Raw genomic sequence first — 26,430 nt, 5'->3', positions numbered from 1 at the left:
GAAAGAACCCCAAAGTGTAACACCGTGTTAACTAACCTACTGCAACTAAAGGGAAATTTTAAGTAGCTACACCTAACACATCTGATGTGGGATGTGGGTGCCTTTTAATTTGTTCGCTATGAATAAGGGCAAAGCCACCAAGCATCTGTCCGGGGCCCTGAGTGAAGGAAGGCGGATACCAAACCAAGAAGTGTGACTTATCTCATGTCCCGATGAAGTTCCTCAAGAAAAGCATGTCGCTAGAGGTTGCTGTATTGCACCTTTGAAGGGGAAACGGCATTCTTTGGCTAACAGACCTGATCTGCTCTGCGTCGTGCAGGACGGTGCCAGGCACACGGCAGGATGCACAGCCAACTCTCAGGAAAGGCTTATGGAGTGGAGGCAATGTAAACACCCTGACCCACCAATTATGGCATCAGAGGGGGCCCCACCCTCTCCCACCTGCTCCCCAGAGGTCCCCTCTCAAACCCCACCCACCTCAAGGCCTCTTCTCCACTCCACCACCACACAAGGGGACAGAAAAGACCAAAGAGATCATGGCCCTTTAATCCAAGGGCCCCCACACAGCTGGGAGCCGATAAACGCTAGCTCGTGTTTTTATCAAGCACCTAAAACGCCATGGAATCCCTTATCTCATCCTCCAAGCAGCCCTGCCAGCTGAGTCTAAATGAGCACACCCATTTCACAGATGAGGAAACAAGACACTCAGAGCGGCCTGCACAAAGCAACGTGGTCAGGAAGGAACAAGACTGGGCTCCCAGGCCTGGTCTTCTCTGCTCCAGAGGAAGGAAAGATGCCCTCCAGTGACCAGTGGAACCAGTGATCCTGACATTTCCAGGCAACTACGAATCCTGATCTCAAACACCTTCCAGCTCCCTCTGGTCCTCGGGGCGCCCACCTCTGGCCGCCTTCACTCACCAGGCTGTGCCCTCACTGTCTAGGGTACAGAGTAATAATAGTGGCCCTTCATCTGAAATCCTGTATCACTTCAGCACCTCACAACTGTAGAACCAGAGGCAACTTACAAACAGTTGGGCCTCAGTTTCCTCATCTGTAAAATGGGGGGCTTCCCTGGTGGCTCAGATGGTAAAGGATCCCTGCATCAGGAAGATCCCCTGGAGAAGGGAATGGCTACCACTCCAGTATTCTCGCCTGGAAAATCCCATGGGCAGAGGGCCTGGCAGGGGTCACAGAATCGGACACAACTGAGCAACACACACACATACACACACGCGCGCGCGTGCGCGCACACACTGGCCTCATAGGATTGTTGGAAGGATTAGAACCAATTGTGTACACACAGCAATTGGAAAGCTGCATACATACAGGGAGAATTGTGGGCGCTCAGGATTGTTGCAAGAATTCGGGGCAGTAATAGCAAAATGTAAAGCAGTGCAATGCATGTCACATAGTAAGTTTTCACCAAGGTTAGTGATTATAATTTCTCCTCCTCCTCCTCCTATAAATGTTAGGATTTTTTACTAATTAAAGAAACAACAAGGCTTCTCTGGTGGCTCAGTGGTAAGGAATCTGCCTGGCAACGCAAGAGACATGGGTTTGATCCCTGGTCTCAGAAGATCCCACATGCTGAGCAGCAACTAAGCCCACGCTCCACAACTGCTGAGCCTGTGCTCTCGAGCCCAGATACCCAGCTGCTGAGCCCACGTGCCCGAGAGCCCGTGCTCTGCATCAAGAGAAGCCATCGCAGTGAGAAGCCCAAGCACCACAACCAGTCTCCACAACTAGAGAAAAGCCCTTGCAGCAACAACGGCTCGGCACAAAGAAAATAAAACGAAAAAAAAGTAAAATTCTTTTTTTAAAATAGTAAAAAATAAAATAAAAAATACCATCAGTGTTATCAAACGGGGTCTCCAGACAACGTTCTAGGTAGATTTTTGAACTTTAATAATCATTTCTGTAGGAGTAGGTGCAGAGAGCTCCATATACCCACTCCATATCCACCCTGATCCCAAACCCAGCAATTTTCCTAACATTTTGCATGATTGTGGTACATCTAAATGGATCTGAAAATTCTCCTCGTCTCTACTTTCTGCTTTTTCTCTAGTCAACAGGTATCATTTTTTAAAAGTTTTTCTTTAAATGAATTTTGAAAAGACCAAGAGCCCCTCCTAATCTCCAAAGGTAAAAATATTTTCATATGAAAAGAGAGGCACTTTTTTATTGCCTTTGTATTTTCCAAATTTCTGTGTGCTTTTATAATCACTGCAGAAAACAAAAATGACTCCCTTCCAGGAAGGCAGTCCCTGAGGAAGGGAGGCACTTAAAGGCTTTTATCTATCCAGATACTTGTGTGACATAGCAGAGGGCCTGTGGGGCTGGAGGGAACAGTGCCAGGGTCCAGGAGAGCAGCAGAGTGGGGCAGTGATGGGGTGGGGCTGGGGGGAGGGCATCAGAAGCCCTCTTCCCGGCTCGGCCCTGCCTTCTCCCGACGGCCCTAGAAACAGCTACCTTAGGGTCCTGCTTTCTGAGGAGCCCCTTTCACGGCCTTGGACAGCCCTGTCCACCCAACAGGCTCTGGAGCAGGCTCCATCCAACAAGTCACTGACCCCTAGATACCTGGAACAGAATGATCTTTGACAGACAAGCCAACCTAGTCCAGCCTCGTCTTGCCACAGAGGCCCACAGAGGTCACCAAACCTCACCAACAGATATTGGGCCCAGACCATAATCTATTTTGAGACTCAGTCCAGCCTACCCTGGAGCCTCATTTCCATAGCTCGCCAAGCTGGCTGACGCTGTTTGCAGAGTGCAGGGTACTAGCAGGGCTCAAGGCGAGGCAGGGAAAAGGGGACCAAAGACTTAATGAAACTGCTTGGATAGGCCTTCCCTGGCGGTCCAGTGGCTAAGACTGCTCTCCCAGTGCAGGGTCAGGAAATCAGCTCTAACATGCTGCAACCAAGGGTTCACACGCCCCGACTAGATGCTGCAACCAAGACTCAGGGCAGCCAAACCTTGTTAATGCTCTGGGTAAACCCAGACTGGGGGGACTTGCTTTGGTGCCTACAGTCTTCTGTGGATGAATGCCCCAGGTCGTCCCTTTGAGTTTCTCAACGTGGGTGCTACTTACTTTGGGGCTATTCCCAGATTGTGGGGGGCTGCCCCGCTCACTGGACGATGTGCAGAAGCAGCCTTGGTGTCTCCCCGTGACGTGCCAGGAGCAGCTCAGCCCCTTCTCCCAGGCTGTGACCTCCACTGAAGTCTCCAGACATGGCGAAATGTCCCGAGGGTAAAACTGTCCCTACTTGAGACCCACCCAGCTAGAACATGATGTTAATCTAGTAAGACAGTATCTCTAACACTGACCTCATCTTCCCGGTTCCCCTTTTTTGGGGAAAGAACTCTCTTAAGTGCTTTCCATTACCAACTATATCTAGTTAAGATCTAATTATATTAGTTTGTATGGTACTGTTTTTATCCCCAGACATTGGGGAGTTTAAGGAAAATACCACTCAACATTCATTCATTCAAGCCATATTCACCTAGCACCTACAATATTCCAGCCACTGGGGATAGTTAACAAGACACACAATACCTGCTGCCCAGAGCTGAGGTCTCTGCTGGTACCTAGATCTAAGAAAAGACCGAAATCATCAAGATGACCAGATGACCCGTCTAGCAGGCCTTCGGGGTTACCTGCCTCTTTCATGGTCACTGAGCTATTTTCCAACAGAATACTGCAGTTAACACAAACGATTCTCCCTGGTAGAGATGCAAATGAATTTTGCCCAGTGGAATGCAGCCGATTCTAGCCCTGTGAAGACTGACTCCTTTTTTCATCAGTTTACTTCAATCTTCCTGATTACCTGAAATTGAGGACTTTTTTCAATTCTTTCAATCAGTTGTAACTGTTGATAGAATCTCGGATACATGTTCATTTTACATTTGTAGGAGTCTTGATTTTCCCGTTCCAAAAGGTTATACTTTAACAGGATAGACAGAATAAACAAGCCAACATTTCAGAGAGTGCAAAACGCCATGTAGATAATACAAAAGGGAAGCACAAAAAAAGAGGTGCGTTTATCATTCTTACTTGATAAAAAGTTGGCAACTGTAAGCAATTCTCTTTTATTTCCCCATTTTTAAGAACAATTTCCTGTTTTGTGGAATCCCAAAGATGAGCAACCCTAAATTCCATTATAATTTCCTGTCCTGGGTCCCCTGGGGTCTTTACCACACAAGAAAGTGAAGACAGAATCGGCCTCCAACACAATTAACTCAGGATATTTAGGAAGGTCAGTGAAAATGATTTCTGCCACCAGGATGGCCTGAAGCCATCAGGATAGCCAGCAAGCATTAAAAAGCAAAACAAAACAAAAAGCTGGTTCGGGTGAAGTAAACAGTTAAAGAGGCAAACTTGACACCAGGTGTATCTACAGCACAAACCACGGGATGATACAGAAGGTTGTTTCAGTGCTTTTAAGGACCAACAATTATCCCTTTAGCATAAAATAAACCTCTGTATCCTTTGTCCCAAGCCTTTAGAACACGGGTATTTCAGTTTACCTCTTTCCCTGAATTAATGGGCTTCCCTGGTGGCTCAGATGATAAAGAACCTGCCTCAAACACAGGTTCGATCCCTGGGTCGGGAAGATCCCTTGGAGAAGGAAATGGGAACCCATTCCAGTATTCTTCACTGGAGAATTCCATGGACAGAGCTTAGCGAGCCACAGTCCATGGGGTCACAGTCAGACACAACAAAACAACTGAATTAATAGATGGTTTACAAAGAGTTAGCCTTTTGATGAAAGTGAAAGAGTGAAAAAGTTGGCCTAAAGCTCAACATTTAGAAAACTAAGATCATGGCATCTGGTCCCATCACTTCATGGGAAATAGACGGGGAAACAGTGGAAACAGTGGCAGACTTTATCTTCTTAGGCTCCAAAATCACTGCAGATGGTGATTGCAGCCATGAAATTAAAAGATGCTTACTCCTTGGAAGGAAAGTTATGACCAACCTAGATAGCATATTCAAAAGCAGAGACATTTTTCCAGTGGTCGTGTATGGATGTCAGAGTTGGACTGTGAAGAAAGCTGAGCGCCTAAGAATTGATGCTTTTGAACTGTGGTGTTGGAGAAGACTCTTGAGAGTCCCTTGGACTGCAAGGAAATCTAACCAGTCCATCCTAAAGGAGATCAGTCCTGGGTGTTCATTGGAAGGACTGATGTTGAAGCTGAAACTCCAACACTTTGGCCACCTCATGCGAAGAGCTGACTCATTGGAAAAGACTCTGATGCTGGGAGGGATTGGGGGCAGGAGAAGGGGATGACAGAGGATGAGATGGCTGGATGGCATCACCGACACAATGGACGTGAGTTTGGGTATACTCCGGGAGTTGGTGATGGACAAGGAGGCCTGGCGTGCTGCGGTTCATGGGGTCGCAGAGTCGGACACAACTGAGTGACTGAACTGAACTGAACTTACAAAGGGTTGGAGGGTGGAAATGATAGAAGAGGGGGACAAGAGGGGAAGAAATACAAATCGTTTGGGAAGTTTCTTCTCCCAGAAAGGTCACTTTCAAACATTTAGACTTTAGGGTTAAGAATCTGCTTTGGAAGGCAGGGTCACTGGTTCAATCCCTGGCTCTAGCTTGGAAGACTCCATGTGCCTCTGGGCAACTAACCCTGAGGCGCTGCAGCTACTCAAGTCCTGGAGCCCCAGAGCCCGGGCTCCCCAAGAGAAGCCACCACAACCAGGAGCCTGCACACGGCAGCTAGAGCAGCCCGACTCGCCACAGCCAGCGAAAGCCTGCGAGCAGCATCGAACACCCAGCACAATCCAAAATTTTTTAAAAATTTCTTTTAGACTTTCAAATGCAGTTTGATGCTTCTTTTAAACACTTTCTGAGGTCTTTCCCTTAATACCTCAATTGCAGCATCCACTTCTGAGAGGCAAATTTGCTTCCTGCTCCTCGTTTTGGCCATGTTTAGCTAATGCTCCATTTTCATTATTTAGAAATAGTTGAATCACGGCAAAGTGGTAAGGACCTGGGGTTTTTTTGGTATTTTTTTATTTAGGGGGAAATCTGAATTTTCATGTATACCAGGACCAAAGCAGGATCCCTAGACCAAAAGCAGTTGCTTCTCTCAGCTTATTAGGAGATGTTAATAGCTCTGAAAGCTAATAACTCACTTTCTGTGAAGAGAATTGCACATTTCTTGTAGTCATTAATGATTTTGTTTGGAAACAAGGAAACAGAACTGAGGGAGTTACCAGGACAATGGTTACGCCACAAGAAGCACATGCTTTCTCCACCAGAAAAAGTGCCCCTTTAAATGACTATGGTTACCGAATCCGTAAAATAAACGGGCCGAGGAGAGAAGAAAGCAAGGAGAGAAGAAAGCGAAGTCGTGAATTAGCCACAACGGTGTTTAGATCTTAATCAGAGACTGTTTAGATCTTAATCAGAGACCAGGTTGGGGACTGCCTGGTTGTCCAGTGGTTAGCGCTGCGCTTTCCAATGCAGCGGGCACTCGGTTGACCCCTGGTTGGGGAGCTGGTTGGGGAGCTAAGACCCCACATGCCTTGTGGCCAAAAAACACAAAACATAAAACACAAGCAGTATTGTAACAAACTCAATAAAGGCTTTAAACATGCTCCACATTCAGTTCAGTTCAGTCACTCAGTCGTGTCCGACTCTTCGCGACCCCATAAATCACAGCCCGCCAGGCCTCCCTGTCCATCACAAACTCCCGGAGTTCACTCAAATTAAAAAAAAAAAAAAAACAAAAAGCACAAGGTCAGAATCACAAATTTAGCCAAATATACCTCTCTGATGGATTCAAAATAGACTTCCCCCAAACTCAGGGAAGAGCCTACAACCAACGTTCTGCCGTTTTCCAGCTTCCAGCCACAAGCATTCAAACGTGCTAGGGTAGCCTGATGAAGGTGGTGGTGGGGAGGGGGATCAAATGCACTCACTGGAACCGGTGAAACTGCAACTCCCACCGAAATACTGTTGCTGTGTCCATATCTGAAGACACACAGAAAACCCACCTTAGAAATTACCCCCACCGGCCTACTTTCTTTGTACATTACTAGAGAATGCTGAAGTATGCCATTGCATGCATGCTTCCTGGGTTACGAACTGCCAAGAACCACTGTCTGGAAGGTGAAGGAGGCGCCCACCGCCTGGTGGCTTTGGCCCCACATGCCTGCCTTCCTCAGTCTCAACAGACTGAACCAAGAGAATCCTCGTGATCCAGAGTTGGGACCAATTTTTATGCCCATCTCATCTGGGACATAGTAAGTGTTCAATACGTTAGCCTTCTCATTTTGCTTGTTTGGTTCAGAAAGCTGGACGTGGCCTATTTGTGCTGCGAGCTCAAGTCACTTCAGTCGTGCCGCCTCTTTGCAACCCCATGGACTGGAGCCTGCCAGGCTCCTCTGCCCGTGGGGTTCTCCAGGCAAGAATACTGGAGTGGGTTGCCATGCCCTCCTCCAGGGGATCTTCCTGACCCAGCGTGTCTCCTGCGCTGCAGGCAGATTCTTCACCACTGAGCCACTGCGGAAGCCCCTATCCTACTTAGTTGGGTGGAATTTCTCCCAAGGCAGCTGGAAATGATTGTCAGGAAAGGACTCTCAAGTGTGGAGCAGAAACTAACAGAAAAATTTACATACACGCCTGGTGGTGAAAAAAAAAGAACCATTCAAAATTTATTCTCCAACAGACAGACAGCATCAGCAGGTAAAAACTACAGGGGTTTCTCCGTAGATCATACATTCACAAGGCATTATTAAGCTTAACAAGTGAGAAAGCCTCTGGTCTATCTTCTGTAACAATATCCGCTTCACAGTGTAAACAGGCACTACCATTGTGTTCACTTACAATTCCAGAAGGAAAGGCACAACTTGGCAAAACAAAACAAAAAAACTTGGGGGGGGGATCCTAAAGTCAGGTGCAATTACCATGAGACAAGACTTGAGAAAAGCCACAATCCACTCTTCCAGAGGGGCAAAGACTTCCCCACCCGGAAATGTGGGTCTTTCTCCTCGCTTGTTAAATCTTCAAGAGGAACGCTTCATCGTCTGCTTAATATCACATATACAAAAGGGGTTAGGGTTAGAAGAAAAAAAAGAATCACAACATCATCTTGAACTTCCAGCTGCTCCCACCAATACATCAACTCTTAGGTTTATGATAGGGTCTAGGAACACTTCAGCGGTCATCCAATAGGAAAATAGAGACTATAGCTACAAAAATAACACACGAATGAGGTAGATAAATTAAAGCTTTCACATCCAGGACTCGCCTGTTCCAACTTGGTAGCCTTCATGCAATACTCAGAAGAAAAAAAAAAAATCTTCATAATTACTCGGCATTAAGTCACAATCAAGGAAATGTTGGTACAAATTAGTGTAAGAAGTTTTTAGTATATAATAAGAAAACATGCCCTTCCATGAGTTTGTTTCTTCAAGAATGGACACCGAGCTCTTCAACAGAGCAGGCACACTGGTGAACTAAGTTACCTCACCTGAGATTCCCTGCTCAGGTGTTCACCTCTCCTGGTTTTAGGAAGAAGGTGGCATCTGGAAGGGTAGAGAGGACCTTGGCACTCTTGAGGCTCCAACTGAACTGTATTTAAATAAGCAGCAACACACACACTGACTCTCTAAGGACTAAAATCAGTCCACTTGAGGGCATCCTACTTAAGGTTCCAAGGTTGAAAAACACCTTGGAATTCTACAACCTTGGTTTTCAAAAAAAAAAAAAGTACATTCAAAAAAACAAAAGAAAAATGGGTGCAGGGTTGGGAGAATATGAAAACAGGTCCCGAAACAGATGACAGACCATGTCCATTTACCCGCATACAGTCCCCGCAGAATTAAGTATACAGCCGCCCCCCACCCCCCGCCACTCCACCCCCAAGCAGGTGAAACACGTGTCTTCTCCATGGTGGTTCAATACCTTCCAACTTGAAAGAGGTGACCGTCTTTGGAAACAGTTACTCGAGGTTGTACAAAGATTTTTATGTATATAGTTTGTTGCAAGTAACAAAACTACTTTGCAAGACCCGCTTTCTTCCAAAATTTAAAAAAATACTAGTATTTGTTTTAGTAAGGATTTTTTTTTTCCTCTCTTTTCTTTTTTTGCAAAGCAGCATAGCAACATTGTGATTGTAAGCCGTGCCTGAGGTTGTGGCCACAACTGTAAACGTTATTTGCACATCAGGAAGAAAACTGGAGGAGACGGGGGCCTTAAAAAAAGAGAGAGAACAATAAAAGACACAGTTCTCTAGAGAGGTCGCTGCGTGCACTGCTCCTCGGAGGTGCGTCCTCCTGCGGCTTAGCTGACTGCGATCTTGTTTTCTTCCAGGAGGTGCGGGAACTGGTGTTTGGGGACGTTGTCGGCCGTCCCTGGCTTCTCCACCTCGGCCCCGGCGGCAGACTGGGAGCCGTCGATCTTGGAGGCGGCCGTGTTATTCACCACGGAGCTGGCCCCCAGGGACACCGGGAGGGTGGGGACGCCACCACTCTGAATTACGGAGATCTCGTTGGTCTTCATGGCCAGACCACCGTTGAGCATGGTGGCGTACTGGCTCCACACGACGGGGTCCACGCTCACCGAAGGGGCCACGATCTCCTTGGGAAACATCTCGGGGACCCTCTTTCCGTCCGTTCCTAACAGAGCCATGGTGTTCTCGATGGCCAGCTTCCTACCACGGCGTGCCGAGCTATTGTTGGCCCCGTGTGTCATGTAATGGACCTGTGGGAAGAGGGACAGAAGGGTTTCCACCAAAACAGAGGCTTTTGCGTGTAGGCCAATCACAGTCAAGTCTGCGCACAGGCTTGGTCCGTCTACACTTCTGTTTTTAAAATGAGATTTCGGAGACTTCCTTGGTGGTCCAGGGGTTATGGCTCCATGCTCCCACTGCAAGGGGCACAGGTTAAAACCCTGCATCGGGGAACTAGGGTCTCACAAGCTGCAGAGAGCAGCCAAGAGAAAAATTAGATTTCATATTAAAAAATCCAGATTATCTATTCTCTGAGGGGGGGTGGGGGCCGGGAACAATCAGACCATCTAGCAACAATGGACCCACATTCCTCCCTAGAGGCAAACAAAGTTGGGGATGCACACTCCGATCTTCCCCATCTATTCACGTGCACTTCTGTCAACACCTACTAGGTAGTATAGTGTTGTTTCAGAGTGCTAGGGTTACAAGGTGTTAACACACAAACCTACAGAGGTAACGAATGGTATGGAACTGAAGGCATGCAGACACTGAACGCAGGTGGAATGGGAAAACAGGTGAGACCAGGAGCTTACATCAGTGTCAATGCCCTGGTTACGACTGATTCTCTGCACGTACGCTAAGTCAATTCAGCTGTGTCCAACTCTTTGCGACCAACCCCATGGACTGTAGCCCTCCAGGCTCCTCTGTCCATGGGATTCTCCAGGCAAGAATACTGGAGTGGGTTGCCATGCCCTGCAGGGGATCTACCTGACCCAGGGATCAAACCCACATCTCTTGTATGTTTCCTGCACGGGCAGGTGGGTTCCTTACCACTAGTGCCACCTGAGAAGCCCATGTATTCTACAGGTGAGTAAAATTAAAGTTCTACCACTGGGAGAAATTAGCAAAGTGTGTGAGCATCTCTGTGCAACTTCCCCCTTTGTGGGAACTGACCCGAATAAAAAATTTGAGTTATAAAAACTAATTTTTGAACAAAACAGACCCTGCCCTGATGGAACTGACATCCCAGATACATAGTGTCAACAGAAGCAATCATTGCTGAGGCAAAAATAAGCCTGGCTGGGAAGGTTACACAAGCCACCAGGAACGAATGTTATTTCATCTACGGTGGCAAACAAGAAAGGGACTCTTCTGAAGAGCAAAGATACTCTACTGCCTCCTGCTTCTTCAACCCGGCCTCCTTTCTGCAATTATTTTCCCAAAGTTGAAGACCAGTCATCAAGTCTAAAAGCACAAGACAAACCCATACAGGATTTATCCATTTTATATTACGAACATGACAATCACAGTCTGTGTTTCCCGATCTGCAGGATTTTATGAAGGCAACGAACATCCCAACTTCAGAGATGCTGTAATGTGAGAAAGCCTGTTTCTTTTTTCTTTTTTTCACTGCACTGCAGAGCTGGCAGGATCTTAGTTCCCCAACCTGGGCTTGAACCTGGGACCCAGCAGTGGAGGCACGCAGTCACTTGGCCCTGATGGAAGGATTCGTTAGGGATAAATGTCGCCGCTTAACACTGAGCCCCCCACCCCCAGCGGAAGCCCTAAGGAGGCTCACCTTCAAGTTGCCTTTGGTGGTGAAAGCGCGCCCACAGATGTTGCACACAAAGGGCTTCTCACCGGTGTGAGTCCGCTCGTGGATCTGCAGCGCGCTGGCCGACGAGAAGTTCTTCCCGCACCTCGTGCAGCCGTGCTGCTTGGCCTGTCGTCGGGGCTGGGCCGCCAACAGAGGCGTCATACCTGGGGACATGGTCGTGGGACCCACAAACCCACCGGGAACTTCAACTTTGACATAGGTTGGCTGGGCTCGGATAAATGTGGATGGAACGCTGCTCCGACCTGCGCGCAGGGAAAAGAGAAGGAAAAAACAAAAACTTTATCATCACGTCATTCATTCATCCTTCAAACCAAGAAAGGAGTTTTGCCCACCACTGCCCCGCCGCCGTTTGAGAGTCTGGAAACACCTTTCAGGAAGTTTACACCTTGGAAGCAGCTTTCTTCTTATTTAGCTACACAGAGAATGACAACTCCAAAACTTAAAAGAATTTTTCCTATTGGGTGAGCCAAAAGATATTTTGGGTTTCCCCAAAACAGGAGGTGGAAAAGCCCGAACAGACTCTTTGGCCAACCCAATATTTTGGATTTTAAAAGGTATCGGCATCAGAAACGCATGCAGGCAATTCCAAGTTCAATCCCCACATCAAGTTACCTTTAAAGTCTGCTCTGACACCATCTTTCTGATTCTACAATGGTGTCCCCTCATTAATGCCATCAACAGGCACCCCACAATTTAAAATAGGTTAGATTCTCTTTTCTCCCTCAAGAATTACCCATCTGTGACTCTTACATTAGGGAGTGGGATCTCTGAATCAAGGAACTATGAATTATCTCACTGGTGTCCACTTCCTGAAATACTCTTCTAGGATAGCATTAACTCCAAAGAATCCCCGTGTGGCCACCACGGGCCTCCAACACAAAAATCAAAACCAAGCAAAGTAAACTGTCCATGCCCAATCTGCAAGAACTGTCCTAAGTAAAAGCATGTCAGGACTATGACAGAGGTGGTCACTAATTGCCCTACAGAGGAGCTAGTTCACTCTCCATTGGTCAAGGTCACCCCGGGTTCCTTCCAGATGACCTCGAGCCCAGAATGGACCTAAGTGAAATCCAAAGCTCTATCACCTTCCATCTCAGTGCGGCTGCTCTCGGAGCCGTCCCCTTTGCCGTCGGCGTCTGGAGACTTGGACTTGACGCTCTCCGCCTGGCTATGGGCCGGCGAGACCGCCTGGAAGGACGTGCTCTCTAGGACGTCTGGGCTTCGGCTGGCGCACTCGGGGTCGCCCATCACCGAGGAGGCGTCGTCATTGGTCAGGCCGTCACTCTCCACGGACCCGTTTTCTCGGCTGCCCTGCCGCTGCAGGACGAGCGCAGCGAGCCCCGCCTTCACCGGGGCGTCCAGCGAAGCCGCCGTGGCCAGCCCCGGGGTAGGGGACGCCGCGAGGACGCCGGCGAGGGGCCCGAGGACCCTCGAGGAGCTGCTGGGGGCGGCCTCCTGGGGGCAGGCTTCGTCTACGTCGATGGCTTCCATGACCCCGTCGTGAGCGGGCGCGCCGGGGCTGCCATTCTCCCCAGCCGCTGAGGGCTCGGGGCCCGCGAACTCGCAGGGGCTCTCGGGCAGAGGCGTGTTGGGGATCTGGCCGCCCATGTGCATGCGGATGTGCTGCTGCAGCAGAACCGCGTTGGTGAACTTCTTCTGGCAGATCGGGCAGGAGTGCTGCGTCTTCACCGACGCGCTGGTGCGGTGCACCCCCAGGTGCGTCTTCAGGTTGCCTTTGGTGGAGAAGGCGCGGCCGCAGACCTTGCACGGGAAAGGCCTCTCCCCGGTGTGCGTGCGGTAGTGCATCTTGAGTGAGCTCTGGCAGCTGAGGACGCGGTGGCAGATGAGACACTCATTGGGGTCGGTGGTGGCCTTGTCTATGTTCTCCACCAGCCGCTGCAGCTTCAGGGTCTCCGACCCCGGCTCCGGCGGCCCACCCCCTGGGAAGCCTCCGACCCTGGGGGAGGGATGGGTCGGCCCCACCCCAGGCAGGATGGAGCCATCCTCGCTTTCCGGAGACGGCCCGGGCTGCAGGTCGCCGGGCAACGGGCCCCCCGCGACATCCTTGGGGTGAGGCCCCGAGGGGAGATTCTGAGCTAGCCCTACGACACTGGGGGTCCCCGCCGCGAGCGCGGGTTTGCTGTCTAGGGAGAGCCCGGCTTCCTCGAGCGGGACGGGGCCGGCCAGCGCGAAGGGAAGGCCGCCGCCCACCGCCGTCTTGTCGTGGAAGTCGGCAAACAGCTGGGGGTTTGCCTTCACCTGGGGATGCCGGTGGAAGTGCACCTTGAGGTTGCCCTTGGTGGTGAAGCGGTGGCCGCACACGGAGCACACGAAGGGTCTCTCTCCGGTGTGGGAGCGGAGGTGGATCTGCAAGGAGCTATCAGTCCCAAAAACCTTGCTACAGTACTTACACTTGTGCCGGCAGAGAGCCTCGTCCTTGAGTTTGACCTCCACCGGGGAGACACTCGGTGGCTTCCCTTTGCCTTTCTTGGACGGGTCTAAGGCCACCGCGGAGAAGGGGCTCTGGAAGAGCACAGAGCCCTGGGCCTGGGGGAGCAGCGCCCCAGGGAGGCGCGACAGGACGCCGGGGAGCACCCGGGTGGCGTCCGGCTTCAGCGCGAAGGGCGGCAGCCCCGGGGAGGCGGAGCCGCCGGCGGAAGGGACGTTGGCGTGAGGTAGCTTGGCGGGCTTCAGAGCGTCCAGGGGCAGCCCGGCGCTCCCCGCCTTCTGGCTGAGCAGGGCCACGGCCGCCGACACCTGCTGCGACACGTGGCCCCCGAGCGTCTTCAGCGAGTCGGCCGCGTGCCCGGCGTGGAGGGCGTGCGAGGCCCACATGTTCACCTGCACCCGGATCTGCTCCGTGAGCTGGATCTGCTGCAGCTGCTGCTGCTGGAGGCACAGGATCTGCTCGAGGACCCAGGGCAGGCTGCCGGCGCCGGGCACGGGCGCCGGAGGCACGTCGGCGCTGCGCTGGTTCACCGCCACCTTGGTGCCGCGCAGCGCCTGAAGCGTGACATTGGTGTTGGCCACCTTGCCTTTGGGTAAGTAGCTTATGTCCTGCGGCGCGGGCGGCAGGGCGGCCTCCGTCTTCAGATACAGGACGGACTCCGCCCCCGGCTTTTCCCTCAAGTCCCCGGGGGCCCCTCCGCCGCTGCCCTTGTCCCGGTGGCCCTCCCTCCGGCCCGGGCTCGGCGGCTGCGGGCTGAGCACAGTCCCTGACAAGTCTTCGGATGACATCGGCCCCTCACTGTCCTTCAAGATGAGCACGGGGGGCGTTTTAGTGCAATTTTTCTTATGGTCCAAGAACTCCGAGAAGCTGAAGAACTCCGCACAGCATTTCTCGCAAACGTGGGTCTCCTCCCGCCGGGGCCGTTTTATCCCTGCTCCATCCCCATTCAGCTCGTCGTTGCCGCGGCCACCAAGATAGTTCATTGGAGCACCTGCGAGGAGAGGGAAAGAGGAGATGAGAATTCCACCCTAGGAAGGGCACAGGGCGATCTCTGGAGGGGAGAACCACAACTCACAATTCAGAGGTCTTCATGATCTGTGTCCTAACAAGGAGAAGACCGTGGAAGGGAATGAGGGGCTCAGTGAGCCAACCGTTGGTGTAGTGGGTGGAATCATAACCCCCCCAAATATCCAACCCTAACCCGTTCCCCTGTGCATGTGGTCTTCTTGCTGGGGGTGGGGGGGGGCTCTGTATAACTAGAGTATAATTGGAGTGTAATTAGAGTAGACCCCAAGCCCAGCGCCTGGTGTCCTGAAGGAGGAAAGAGGAAAACTCCCCTGGTGGTCCAGGGGTTAAGAACCCACCTGCCAAGGCAGGGGACGCAGGTTCGACCCCTGGTCCAGGAAGATGCTACATGCCTCGAATCAATTAAAGCCCATGTGCCGCAACTACTGAGCCCATGGGCCTAGAGCCCATATTCTGCCACGAGAAACCACCACATAATGAGCCCTTGCATAGCAACTAGAGAAAGCCGGGATGCAGCAACAGGGACCCAGTGCAGCCAAAAATAAATAGAAATTAAAAAAAAAAAGACATGAGACAGAATAAGGCCACGTAAGGCCAAGGCAGGAGATACAAAGCTCTAAGCCAAGGATGCTGGACCCAACCGAAGGCAGCAAGCAGGCTGCGTGGGCCGCACTCACCTTGGAGCCTCCAAGAGAAAACGACCCCGCTGCTCCTCAGCCTCAGGGGTCCAGCCTCCAGGAGAGTGCAAACAGACTTGTCTCGGGCAACCTAGTGTGTGCTCATTCACTAAGTCACGTTCGACTCTTCGGGGCCCCATGGCTGTAGCCTGCCAGGCTCCTCTGTCTATGGAATTTTCCAGGCATGAATACTGGAGTGGGTTGCCATTTCCTTCTCCTGGGGCTCTTCCCGACCCAGGGACTGAAGTTGGGTATCTTGCATCTCCTGCACTGGCCATCTAGTAATCTGTACCAACTTATTATTAAGGCAGTGCTGGGAAACTCAATATAATTTATTAAAATAATCCCCACGGAGCTCTCTGCCCCACCTCAGAGCTGGCTTACAAAAGCAAATGGATTTCATGTCATTCATTAAAATGACATTGGAAGCCTGCTGTTCATCTCCACCCTGGGTCCATCAAAAAGTGAAACTGCAATAAATCACTCCTTCAGACAATGTGGGAACTCCACCTTCCCACCAGAGACGCTGGAAGTTTAAAGGTGCCAAGAACTATGACGGTGGTACTAAATTCACCTAAAATATGGACACCTAAATAAGACAAAGCCGATACCCGAGGAATGTTTTTTATGTGTGAAGGGGGAAAAAAAACTGAAAAAAAAAAAGGGGGGGGGGGGAGACTGCACGTCCAAGAAAAAGACTTTACTGACCTTCCTGATTATGGAAAACCTGTAGAAATGCCTTAGCATGACATTAAAGGATTAACAAGTCATTAAACAAAGAAGCCCAAGAAAAGCAGGAAACGATGGAATGATAGAATTTATTCCTCGCCCTCCATTTGCAGCCTCTACTACTGTTACATTAAATCAAACAACGTTCATAGTCTGGGCAGTTCCATTGCTGAAAATGATTGGTCCCTGGGTTTCTTTTGCCAGTTGGGTCCCATTTCCTTCACAGTGATCAGTCTGTATGTCAAAACACCTACTGGGCAGCCATGCTTCAGCCAGATGCCTGGGCCCTGGCGAGTGGAGACTCTGTAAGTGACTTGACTGTTTTCATTTCTTGGCTGTTCTGTTGTATGTACACCCTGACGGGAGAAGTCACACAGGCACACCTCAGACTCCGCAATCCCAGGTGTGCTGAGCTAAATCACAGACCTTTGCATATGGATACAAAGATCCACCTAGGAAGAAGGGTATTTTTCACAAAAATGTTTACAGCCACAAAAAAAGGGGGGGAGGACGGGGAATATAAACTTTGGTATACCCACAGTATGAAAACAATGTAGAATTTCCGTATGTCCTGAATTCGGAGACAGAAATTAGGTGGAAGGAGGTTACAGAATAGTATGCAACGTGACCATTTTTGTTTAAAACAAAAAAACACACCTATTTGAAATGTACAAATGAATGGGGAAATGGCCAGGATGTCAGGAAGTATTCACTTATTTTTTAAGTAAAATAATCACTTTTTAAAAATAAATGAACCTATTTTGCCTCTTCTTGGGTGATTACATTTCCCAACACCATGGGTTTTGACTGAGGAGTCAGTCAACAATTTGGGGGAGGGATTGATCTTGAAACAGTGTATTTCTCTTAAGAAAGATCTATAGTTTCCAACACAGTTTCAAACACTGACTCTTTTAAATTTCCACAGCATAGCCTTAATAAATTGACTTAATCTTTGCTAATTTCAGACTAGGTAGTAATCAGAAGTTTAGCAAGGTGTGTGTGGGCTGGTGTGAGCCAAGGGAAAGAAAACAGAAATTATGGTAATCTATCACTCACAGGTTTGAAATGGTAGGTTTACCCCTCAGGATCTCTATTAAATGTGTACAATCATGACAGCGACCTAAGGTAGAGGCCTGGCTTCAGTAATGTGATTAGTAAGTGTTTGGGAGTGCTGGCTACGAGCCTGGCACCGTCCTAGGGTCTGGGCAAAGTGCAAGCACTGCAGGTGTTCAGTGAACAGCCATTTCTTCACCTTGTCTATTTCCGTGGCTTGGTTACCTGGGCAACTAGGGCTGCTGAAAATAAGACTTAATAGTCATTTAAAGCCTCACTCATTTTAACATCCCTTCTCACTTCCTACGGAGTGCAAGGCAGGGCTAGGGGTCTGATGATGCAAAGATGAGCAGCCTGGAAGTCCCCTACAGTCCAGACGAGAACCTCTAGGTGCCCCGTGGTCCACGCTACATCCATCCAATCCTATTAAACACCAGCCCCATTTATAGATGAGAAAAACAGACTACGAGATGTGACTGACTTTTACCCAAGACAACACAATAAAAAATGTAGTCATAGATAACTTTTGAGCACTTATTATGTACAGGTGTAATTTGTATGTTATTAACAATTAACAAAAGAGACTATTACATTTAACAGAGGGGTAAACTGAGGCACGGGGCATTAACTTCCTCAAGGTTGTGAAGCTAAAGCCAGGCATGCACAGATCCTTCCTGTGAACACTCTTCATTCATGCACTTCCTTCCTCTCCTACTGTTTCTTTTACTGAGATGGCAACTATCTTGCCTCTTGCAGAAACCCCTGGGGAGGACAGGAAAGCTTGAAGGGGCAGGTTGGGGTGGGGGCGGGACAGGGAGGGTTAAGACACAATCAGATCAGATCAGATCAGTCACTCAGTCGTGTCCGACTCTTTGCCACCCCATGAATTGCAGCACGCCAGGCCTCCGTATCCATCACCAACTCTCGGAGTTCACTCAGACTCACGTCCACTGAGTCAGTGATGCCATCCAGCCATCTCATCCTCTGTCGTCCCCTTCTCCTCTTGCCCCCAATCCCTCCCAGCATCAGAGTCTTTTCCAATGAGTCAACTCTTTGCATGAGGTGGCCAAAGTACTGGAGTTTCAGCTTCAGCATCATTCCTTCCAAAGAAATCCCACGGCTGATCTCCTTCAGAATGGACTGGTTGGATCTCCTTGCAGTCCAAGGGACTCTCAAGAGTCTTCTCCAACACCACAGTTCAAAAGCATCAATTCCACCCCAGCTATGTCCATGGGGAACAGTAGGTAGGTGCCAGCTTCCTTCCAACTCCACAGCTGCTCTAAAGCAACCAAAGTCCCAAGAATCAAGTTAAAAGTATTCATCAGTTCCCAGAATCATTAAGATGGTGTATCTACCTGTACATTTGTAATGGGGTGCTTGTGGAGGTGTGTTAAGTGGCACCATCTTTCTGGAAGTGCAACTCTGGCAATTATGTGTCAAGAACTTTCCAAGGGAAACTTAGAAAGTTTCTCTTGGGAGGGAAATATACCAGCCAGGTAAATGCATAAATAGATACAACTTCTTCAGAGTACAATCCACCACCACCATGGTTATACTGCAATTCTTCCACCCAGCAACTCCCTTGGTAAGAATTTACTTTCTGTGATGCCGGGGTTCAGGGCTCATAGCAAGAAACAGCCCAAACAAAAATGGACACACTGGGGTTCACCAGCAAGATTCTGATGAAATAAATCAGGGTACAGAAAAAAGATGACTATTTTGTAGCTCTTTACTACAGGTGCTTGCTCTATAGGACAACCACTCAAGAGTGATTTCAAAAGGAGGAAAAAATGCACAGAACAGGCTGTACAGATAATGTGCTTCCCCCCTGCCATGTTTGGGAAGAGACATAAATATGTCCGTGGGAAACTTCTGAAGTAAGAGTTGCTGAGGCTGGTCCCTGGCTTCTGGAGCACAGGCCTGGGGTGGAAGAGAAACTTCAAAATGTATACACTTTTGGCTTTTTTTTTTTAAATTAGCATGTTACACCCCTCGTCTCAGCCAAGCTACTTCTGGAAATCTCTAGCAAAGCCTGTGTACAAATGCCCATTCTGCCTGTTAAGCGCCAAAGCACAACTACGAGCATCCCCCATATATTGCCACAGAGCACCCACTGCAGACTCTCACACCTTAACTCATTTATCTTTGCAGCCACATAGACAAGCATCTTTGCTTCCAACGTGCAAGCGTGGAAATAGGCTCAGGAATAAATGACTCAAGGTGCCACACTGTTCACTAGAAAACACAAGAGCAGGGACTCTAGTCTTAAATACACTGAAAAAGGCACTAAAGTTAGCGGCCTCATTTATTACTGTTTCTGCTAGAACACTTCCTTTTTTTCATTTTACCCCTCTAGGAAAGCTTTTAAAGCATTTTTTCCCCCTACTCTCCCCACCCCTCACCCCCGTCCAAAACTTTAATACCACAAACATACTGTGTATCTGTTTATGCACTATGATTCTTTGGAAGACCACAAACCACTGTTAACACCCATATTTTTTTTGGCCAGGATGCACAGCGCACAGGATCTCAGGAACCTGTGCCCGGTGCAGTGGAAGCGCGAAGTCTTAACGACTGGAACACCGGGGAAGTCCCAAATATATGTTTTTTGTCTCCCTCTCTCCGTTCAAGAAAAAGTTTTCACCCCCACGCAGACAATATTCTTTCAGTCGTGAACACTGAGCACACACCTCGGCAGTATTTGCAGAGCCCGTGCCTATGTCGTCAACAGAAAGCAGGTATTTTCCTATGATGTTAAAGCGGTTGTGTTACTGGAAATTCTGGTTACCTGAGTGACTGCTAGATCTTCTCTACTGTGTTCATGAAGAAGCACGTATTACTGTATCACAAACGTTTCCAATCATTTTCGCTCAGTGTATCTCAACACGATTTATTTCCTTGGTATTTCTATGTATTTCACTGTACGCGTTTCAATATTTCTGTTGGGGGAGGGAACTGTGGCACGAAAAAGGTTAAGCTCCCTGCCCCAGAAGGACCCAGCAGTTCCCAAGAGTGATTTACAACCTGAATACCAGCTTGCAGGCACTGTATACACAGGCTCGCCTCTTCTGGAGCCTCCAAGCAATACTGGCAACATCCCACTCTGAGTCTTCAAACAGCAGGAGCTCTGTTTGCTGGTGCAGTAAAGTACTTCGACATCCAAACCACCATTGGCAAATACTGAAAGCGTATTTGCCCAAGAGTAAGAGGACTCTGTTATGAACAATCGCTGGGTATGCTTAAGTTAACCCTTCCCAAAAGGAAAAAGCAAAGTTCAGAGGGATTACAGCAACTCCATCTTCCATGCTTCCACCCCACCCCCACTCCCGAATTTTAGGAATGTTATCTCTCAGCATCTAGTTATCCAATAAGTTGGAAGAATGCAGTAAACCCAGCAGGGGGCTTAGATTCAATCACTGCCAAATGGATAGAAAATACTCTTACTATTGTATAGCAAGAAAAGCTCATCTGCCAGAGGCCAATCAAATTCTGAAGCCTATGAAAATGCTTAAGAAACCAACCGTATATCTTGAGACAAGCATTATGCCTGAAGCTTATCTTTTTTTCCCTCCCATTCCTATATTAAAAGAACTACAATGAGTAGATTATCTAAAGTACTTAATATCTCTTACCCCACACCCCCACCAGCAGGATAACTGCTTACCAAAAAACAAAAGGAAACTGAGACATCCTTAAGAACTGAACCAGTTCAAAAAAAGTGCTTAATTTTACATCTGCATTCAGCAATCTGAGAAATGCCTTTAACTCAATTTGTAGGTGGCAAATTAGAGCTGTAATTAAGTTTCCATTTAATAAAGGTACAAAAAAAAAAATTGTTCCGAACTGTCTTGGATCAAAATTCAAGTTTGCTGAAAAGGAAGAAGTAAAAAAATCAAAGTTTTTTGTGCTAATGTGTGCAAGCTCTGCTGTTGCTAGAGATAGATCCCACTTTGCCTCAACTGGAGCTCATCTTTTAAAAGGAAGTTGTTAACTTCACGCAGGCAGTTTTTGCTCTCTCCTTCCCCAGAACCCCTTAGAATAATACCTGACATGGACTCGAAATTTTAGGGGAAAAATGGCAATGATTGGAGATGCAGTTCTTATCTGGATTTAGAGGCTTCTACAGATGGTTTAGATGCTTGTTTAAACAATCAAAGGCACACAGGTGAAGGATGATGAAAAAGGGATATCTTAAACTTTCCATCATTTTTTCCAAGGCAGTAAAGCCTGGAGCACCAAATGCAAACTGTTTAATTTCCAAATTGCTTCCTGGAATAGAATAAGTTCTAAAGCCTACAGCAGCCCGGCTCCTCCATCTGATAGAATACTGACAGAAAATTCCATCCCATAACCAACTCCTCTAAAACCACGATAATCACAACTTCTTGGATTTAGAGCACGGCTTAAATCAAACAGAACAAGGAAACTCTGGCAAGCCATTGCAACCAGGAGCTGAAGTTTAAACTGAGCAAAAACGGAAATCAAAGGTAATGTACGTGAGGTCTCCAGCCTGGCGTGGGCTACAGATAAAACTGCAGAATTATCCCAATTTGGCAGTTCAGCTGTCCTGACACAATTTTTTTTTAATTGTTATTTTGAATAAAATTAATTACCGATCACATTTCCAGCACACAGTGGGCCTTCTATAGTTGAAGCTATCTAAATAGGGTGTTTCATCTCCCTGGTACAGAGAAAGAACCCAGAAGCTCAGAAAGCAAAGCTTACGCAGCTGAAAGTCCTACAACCAGATTGGAATGCACACCTCACTCTTACACCTTACAAAAAACTTCATTTCATTTAAAAAGAGGAAGCATTAACTCTATCCCTCCCTCCCAAGATGGCTCCCTAACAGGAGGAAGGCTGAAGGGGCTTGAAGGATCAGCTAGCAGCGACTTGTGCAACTTCTTTTTAAAGGAACAAAAGAGGTTCGGGCAAACTGTAGCCCTTCTCTTTTAGAAAGCCAGATGCAAACACGGAAACTTGGCCTGCAACATTCACCAAGGTTACTGTCACCAAGAATTCCCTTTCCCTCAATTAAAACAGAAACTCCCAAGTGTCCCATTCTGACTCCTTACCGCAGATGTAGGTCGTTTCAGTTCAGAAACTGGGGCTAAGCGGTTATTTGAAATGGGGGAAATCTTGATCGTTGATGGTTGTAATCCAGTTTAGCACAAAGGCCATTTGAACCTCTTTTGAAAAAAATGCTAATTTTTCTGTACATGGCCTGACTCCCCTGACCACCTGCAGATTTTTGGATCTAACAGATCGCCAAACTTCATTTTCCTCCCTCAAAAAGTGCATTTAAATGGTCTCACATTCGCTGTGCACTATAAGATCAGTCTAAACTGGATGTCTTTAATTATACGCAAAAAAACGGGGGCTCAAACACAAAATATCCATTAAAATGGGAATGTACTACTACCTTCCGTTTCACGGCGGCAACTGGGGGCTCTGCAAACATATATTAGAATCGAAGAATTCTTTCCAAGAATGCTAAAGACTTGCCAAAGAAACTTCGGCACCGCCAGGGAGAGCGCAAAGAACTGACTGGTGTCCCGAGGAGCGCCCAGCCCAGAGCTCTTCAACCCCCGGCCCATCGCGTCCCTCCCATCAGGTGGGAGCCGGTACCTGCGAGGGGACCCGCCTCTCAGCAGAGCGCGAGGTTCCCGGCTGGGCCTCCAGGGGACGCCCGCGCGCAGCTCAGCGGCCACCGCAACCCCAGCGATCAATAGCAACTCCCCCTCCCCAATTGTGGAGGGAGCGCACGGCCAGGCTCGCGATCCTAACCAGCTCGGGTTAACTGGTGGCCGACTCCAGCTAGCGTTCATTTAAGAACGTCCCCTCGCCCCCCGTAACCAGCTCCCCCTAAGGTGCCGAATCCCACCAAAAGCCGCACTAAGAGTGCGCCCACCCAAAACGAAGCGGGTAGGGGGAAGGGGAGGTCAGAGCAGGACCAGGGGAGGGGTCAGAGCCAGGAGCTCGCCCCTCCTTCCCGGGAGGAAGCGGGCGGGCGGAGGGTTAACCCTTTTGTTCCAGGTGGGCCAGGCAACGAAGCCTCTCCGTCCTTCCCCCCCACCCCCCTCCCAAGGCACAAAGAGAGGCCGCCCTCCTCCGACCTCCGGTGCGCGCTGCCCTGACCATTGGACGCCCCCAAAACCGCAGAGACGCCCCTTTGGTCAAGCCGATCTCTTTAACTTGCCCTGGAAAAAATTATTTGGGGGGTGGGGTGGGGATAGGGATTTACATTAATCTTAGAGATTCAGAAAATGTATTCCATTCCCTCCCCGAAATAAAGGGTACGGTAACCAAAAAGTGGCGACGACTCTTCCCCTCGTTGTAGTGGATTGGAGCGACTGGGGTCGCCGCGCGCACCCCTATCACCCGCTGGGAAATTAGAAAGCAGGCGGCGAGGGGAGCGAAGCCACCAACAAGGCCCGAGAGGAGCTTAAAGACGCCCCCTCCCCCCACGCGTACGCGAAAAACTTATCAGGCGACAATTTGGCGGGCCAGGGCGGAGGGGAGATAGTGAGAAAGCGACTCGCTCCTAAAGCCCCCGAGGTTAAATGATTAGGGAGAGAGGAGTCCGCTCGGCCGCTCCGACTGGGCTGGGGGTCCCGAACTCCTCCCGACCCCGGAGAGGCGCGGCGCGGAAGCGTGGGCCGGGTCAGCCCCCGGGAGCTCGCCCTGGCCGCGACCGCCCAGCCCTGGCGCGACCTCTCCCCTCCGGCCCCCGGGGCGCGCTTTTCGGAAAGCGGGGCGCGCCAGAAAAGCCACGCGCAACGCCAGGCGGGTGCACCCCAGCGGGACTGCAGAGCGCGCGCGACCCCCGCGGCGGGGGCCCGCACCCCTCCCGCCGCCCGCGGTTATTTTTAGGAAGTCGGAAATCAAAGATGGCTGGAGGTCAGGCCCCGAAAGGTTAGGGCGAAGATCGGCAGGCGGCGTAGCCCCGGGAGCAAAGAGGGAAACCAAAAAAAGAAATTTTTGAAACGGAAAAGAAGGCAATCTTGTGCCCTCGTCCTCCACTTCTTCCGGCCCTCAGTCCCCTCCGCAGCGCGGGTGGCCCGCACCCCAGCTCCTGGGGGGTGGGGAGAGGTCGCGCCCCCTCCCCCTCACGGCACGGGAGGGGCGCGTGCAACAGATCGGCCTCCCCCGGGGGGTCTTCCAAAGGTGCGCCCCTTCCCCAGGCGCCTAGAAAAGCCCCCAACGGGTGAGGCAATAGAGTGGGGACCCCCGGGGTCTTTTCTTTTAAAAGCGGCGCCAGGGAGGGAGGAGGGGAGCCTAAGTTACAAGTGTGGGGGGGAGGTTACTAGTGAGGGGAGTGCAGCCAATTAAGAGAGGGGCAGAGGACGAGGAGAAGGGGACCTCTCAGGAACGAGGGGCAGGCAGAGGCTCGGGGTCAATCCTACAGTAAGAGCGAGACCTGGGGGTGAAACTTCCACGAGAGAGAAGCGAGAAAAAGTGTAAAATTAACGAGGGCGGGGGTGGGGGTGGGGAACCAGGCTGCCGGTTAGCCCCTGGAACTAAGCCCCCGGATCCAAGTTCCCGAATCTGCGGAGGGAGTCGCGGCCTCGCCAAAGCCCGCGCCTCCGAGGGGCGGGCGAGCGTCTGAGAAGCTGCCCGCCCGGGGCGCGCGCCCCCCAGCCCCACTCACCCGGCGCCCCCGCCGCCGGCGCCGCTGGGGCCGCATCTGCACACTCGGGGGCCGGCTGCTGCGGCTGCCGCTCGCCCTGATCCTCCTCCGAGTTGATGTGCTGGGGCTTCGCCTGCTTGCGCCTCGACATGGTGCGAGCATCGGGGCGCCTGGAGAGCCGCGGTTATTTGCCCACTCCGCCACAAATTCCTGGAGTTGGGAAATTTACCCCCCTTCGGCCGGAACGCGCATGTCCCAGTAATTATTATTATCAATAATGCATTGCGATTTATCATGAGCCCTGACAGCTGATTGGCCTGGGTCCAAGACCTCAGAGATCATTTAAATAAGCCCTCATTGATCAGGGAGGGGCGAGGCATTCTGGGCTTTGTAGTCCGGCCCTACAAGCGACAAAGGCGTGTTCATCTGGGGAGAGCAACTAATTAGCATTCGGGCTCAGATTGGCTGGGTGCTGGGCGAAATCCGAGGGGGGACCATCCTCGCTTCAGCTATCTGAGTTCTGGGAGAGAAAGAGAAAAATAATTGTGTACTTACTAAAAACTAGGAGTTTCCATAACAGTTTTGGAACAAGCGTATTTGGTAGTGTGCTCCAAAAATTACTTTTGTAAGGTTGATATCCGCGCAAGCTGGGGAGGAAGGTCTTTTCCGTGAAATATTTTGTCTCAATTTTTACCTCTAACAAAAAAATAAACAAACAAAAAACCCTGAGATTTGACCCTTGTCCCCTCCCATCTCCTTTTTCATTGAAATGTTTAAATTGAGTTTTGAGATATCCGAAGAATGGCTGTATATTCAACCTTCCCCCCTCATCTCAACACTTGAAGTGGCCTTCAAATTTCCCAAATTTCAGAGTAGCCCCTCGCCATGATTTATTTCCTTTAAATGCTAAATAATAACCTCCAGGATTCATACTCACAAAGTCTGGGTTTTTTGTCACAGTGCAGATCTTGATTTTTTTTTTTTTAACTTTAAAATGACTGGATACTAAATATAGAAAAAGCAGATTAAAAACAAGTATAGTCAGAGATAATATCAAAACATGGAGAGGCTGAATTTTTTCCCCCACAAGCCATAAATGTCTGCTAACATCATTTTATAACTGAGACAATCCTCTCCCATGGATGAGCAATGGGCATTGTCAGAGAAACTGGGTGTTGCCAAACTAGCCATTATTGGAATTTTTTGCTATACCAGCTTTACTGTCGAAAAGATGTGTATAGTTCAAAGTGATTGCCTCATCCTGACATGGAGACGTCTGAAATCTTCTAAAATTGTGTATGTGTGTATAATATTCTATGTATAAAAAACTATAGTAAATCTCGATGTATTTTATTCCATTAACTGCCTTGTATGATGTCAATAAATGTTGAATAAATGATGAAATATTCAGCCTTCTAAGTCTTTGATTCGGTGATTCCCTGGTACCTTTCTGCGTGCGTCTTAATTTAGCACTGACTCCATGGTAAGGAACTATGCAATTATAAACCCTTCTTCCACATTTGTGCATTACATTTTCTTGATTAGTTATTCATCA

At 49.4% G+C, this 26,430-nt stretch overlaps 1 protein-coding gene across 5 annotated transcripts; it reads right to left on the bottom strand.

Moving 5' to 3' along the window:
- Window positions 1-7,647: 7,647 nt before the first annotated feature.
- On the bottom strand, window positions 7,648-25,265 carry SALL4 (spalt like transcription factor 4). 5 transcript variants are annotated; one of them, XM_086331322.1, is made up of 4 exons: window positions 24,897-25,265; window positions 12,397-14,751; window positions 11,273-11,553; window positions 7,648-9,725 (listed from the first exon to the last, which is right to left on the bottom strand). In XM_086331322.1, the coding sequence occupies exons 1-4, from the start codon at window positions 25,024-25,026 to the stop codon at window positions 9,306-9,308; spliced, it is 3,186 nt and encodes a 1,061-aa protein (XP_086187448.1). In that variant the 5' UTR covers window positions 25,027-25,265; the 3' UTR covers window positions 7,648-9,305. The 5 variants fall into 5 exon arrangements, with proteins under 5 accessions (XP_086187448.1, XP_086187451.1, XP_086187447.1 ...); XM_086331325.1 differs by having other exon boundaries at window positions 13,723-14,751; window positions 24,897-25,249; XM_086331321.1 differs by lacking the exon at window positions 24,897-25,265 and adding an exon at window positions 22,668-22,867.
- Between the last annotated feature and the right edge of the window lie 1,165 nt (window positions 25,266-26,430).

Source organism: Bos grunniens, chromosome 13 (assembly GCF_055505025.1).
Source record: "Bos grunniens cultivar Pamir isolate PY7600 chromosome 13, Bosgru_T2T1.0, whole genome shotgun sequence".
Lineage (NCBI taxonomy): Eukaryota > Metazoa > Chordata > Mammalia > Artiodactyla > Bovidae > Bos > Bos grunniens.
This window is presented reverse-complemented; position numbering and strand designations above follow the sequence as displayed.

Coding starts and splice junctions, on each gene's coding strand:
- SALL4 (XM_086331321.1), bottom strand. CDS start 22,842: ATGGGCCGGGGGTTGAAGAGCTCTGGGCTGGGCGCTCCTCGGGACACC. Junction 11,554..12,396: donor CAGCCGCACTGAGATGGAAG/GTGATAGAGCTT, acceptor CCCTGCGCGCAG/GTCGGAGCAGCGTTCCATCC. Junction 9,726..11,272: donor CCACCAAAGGCAACTTGAAG/GTGAGCCTCCTT, acceptor CTCTTCCCACAG/GTCCATTACATGACACACGG.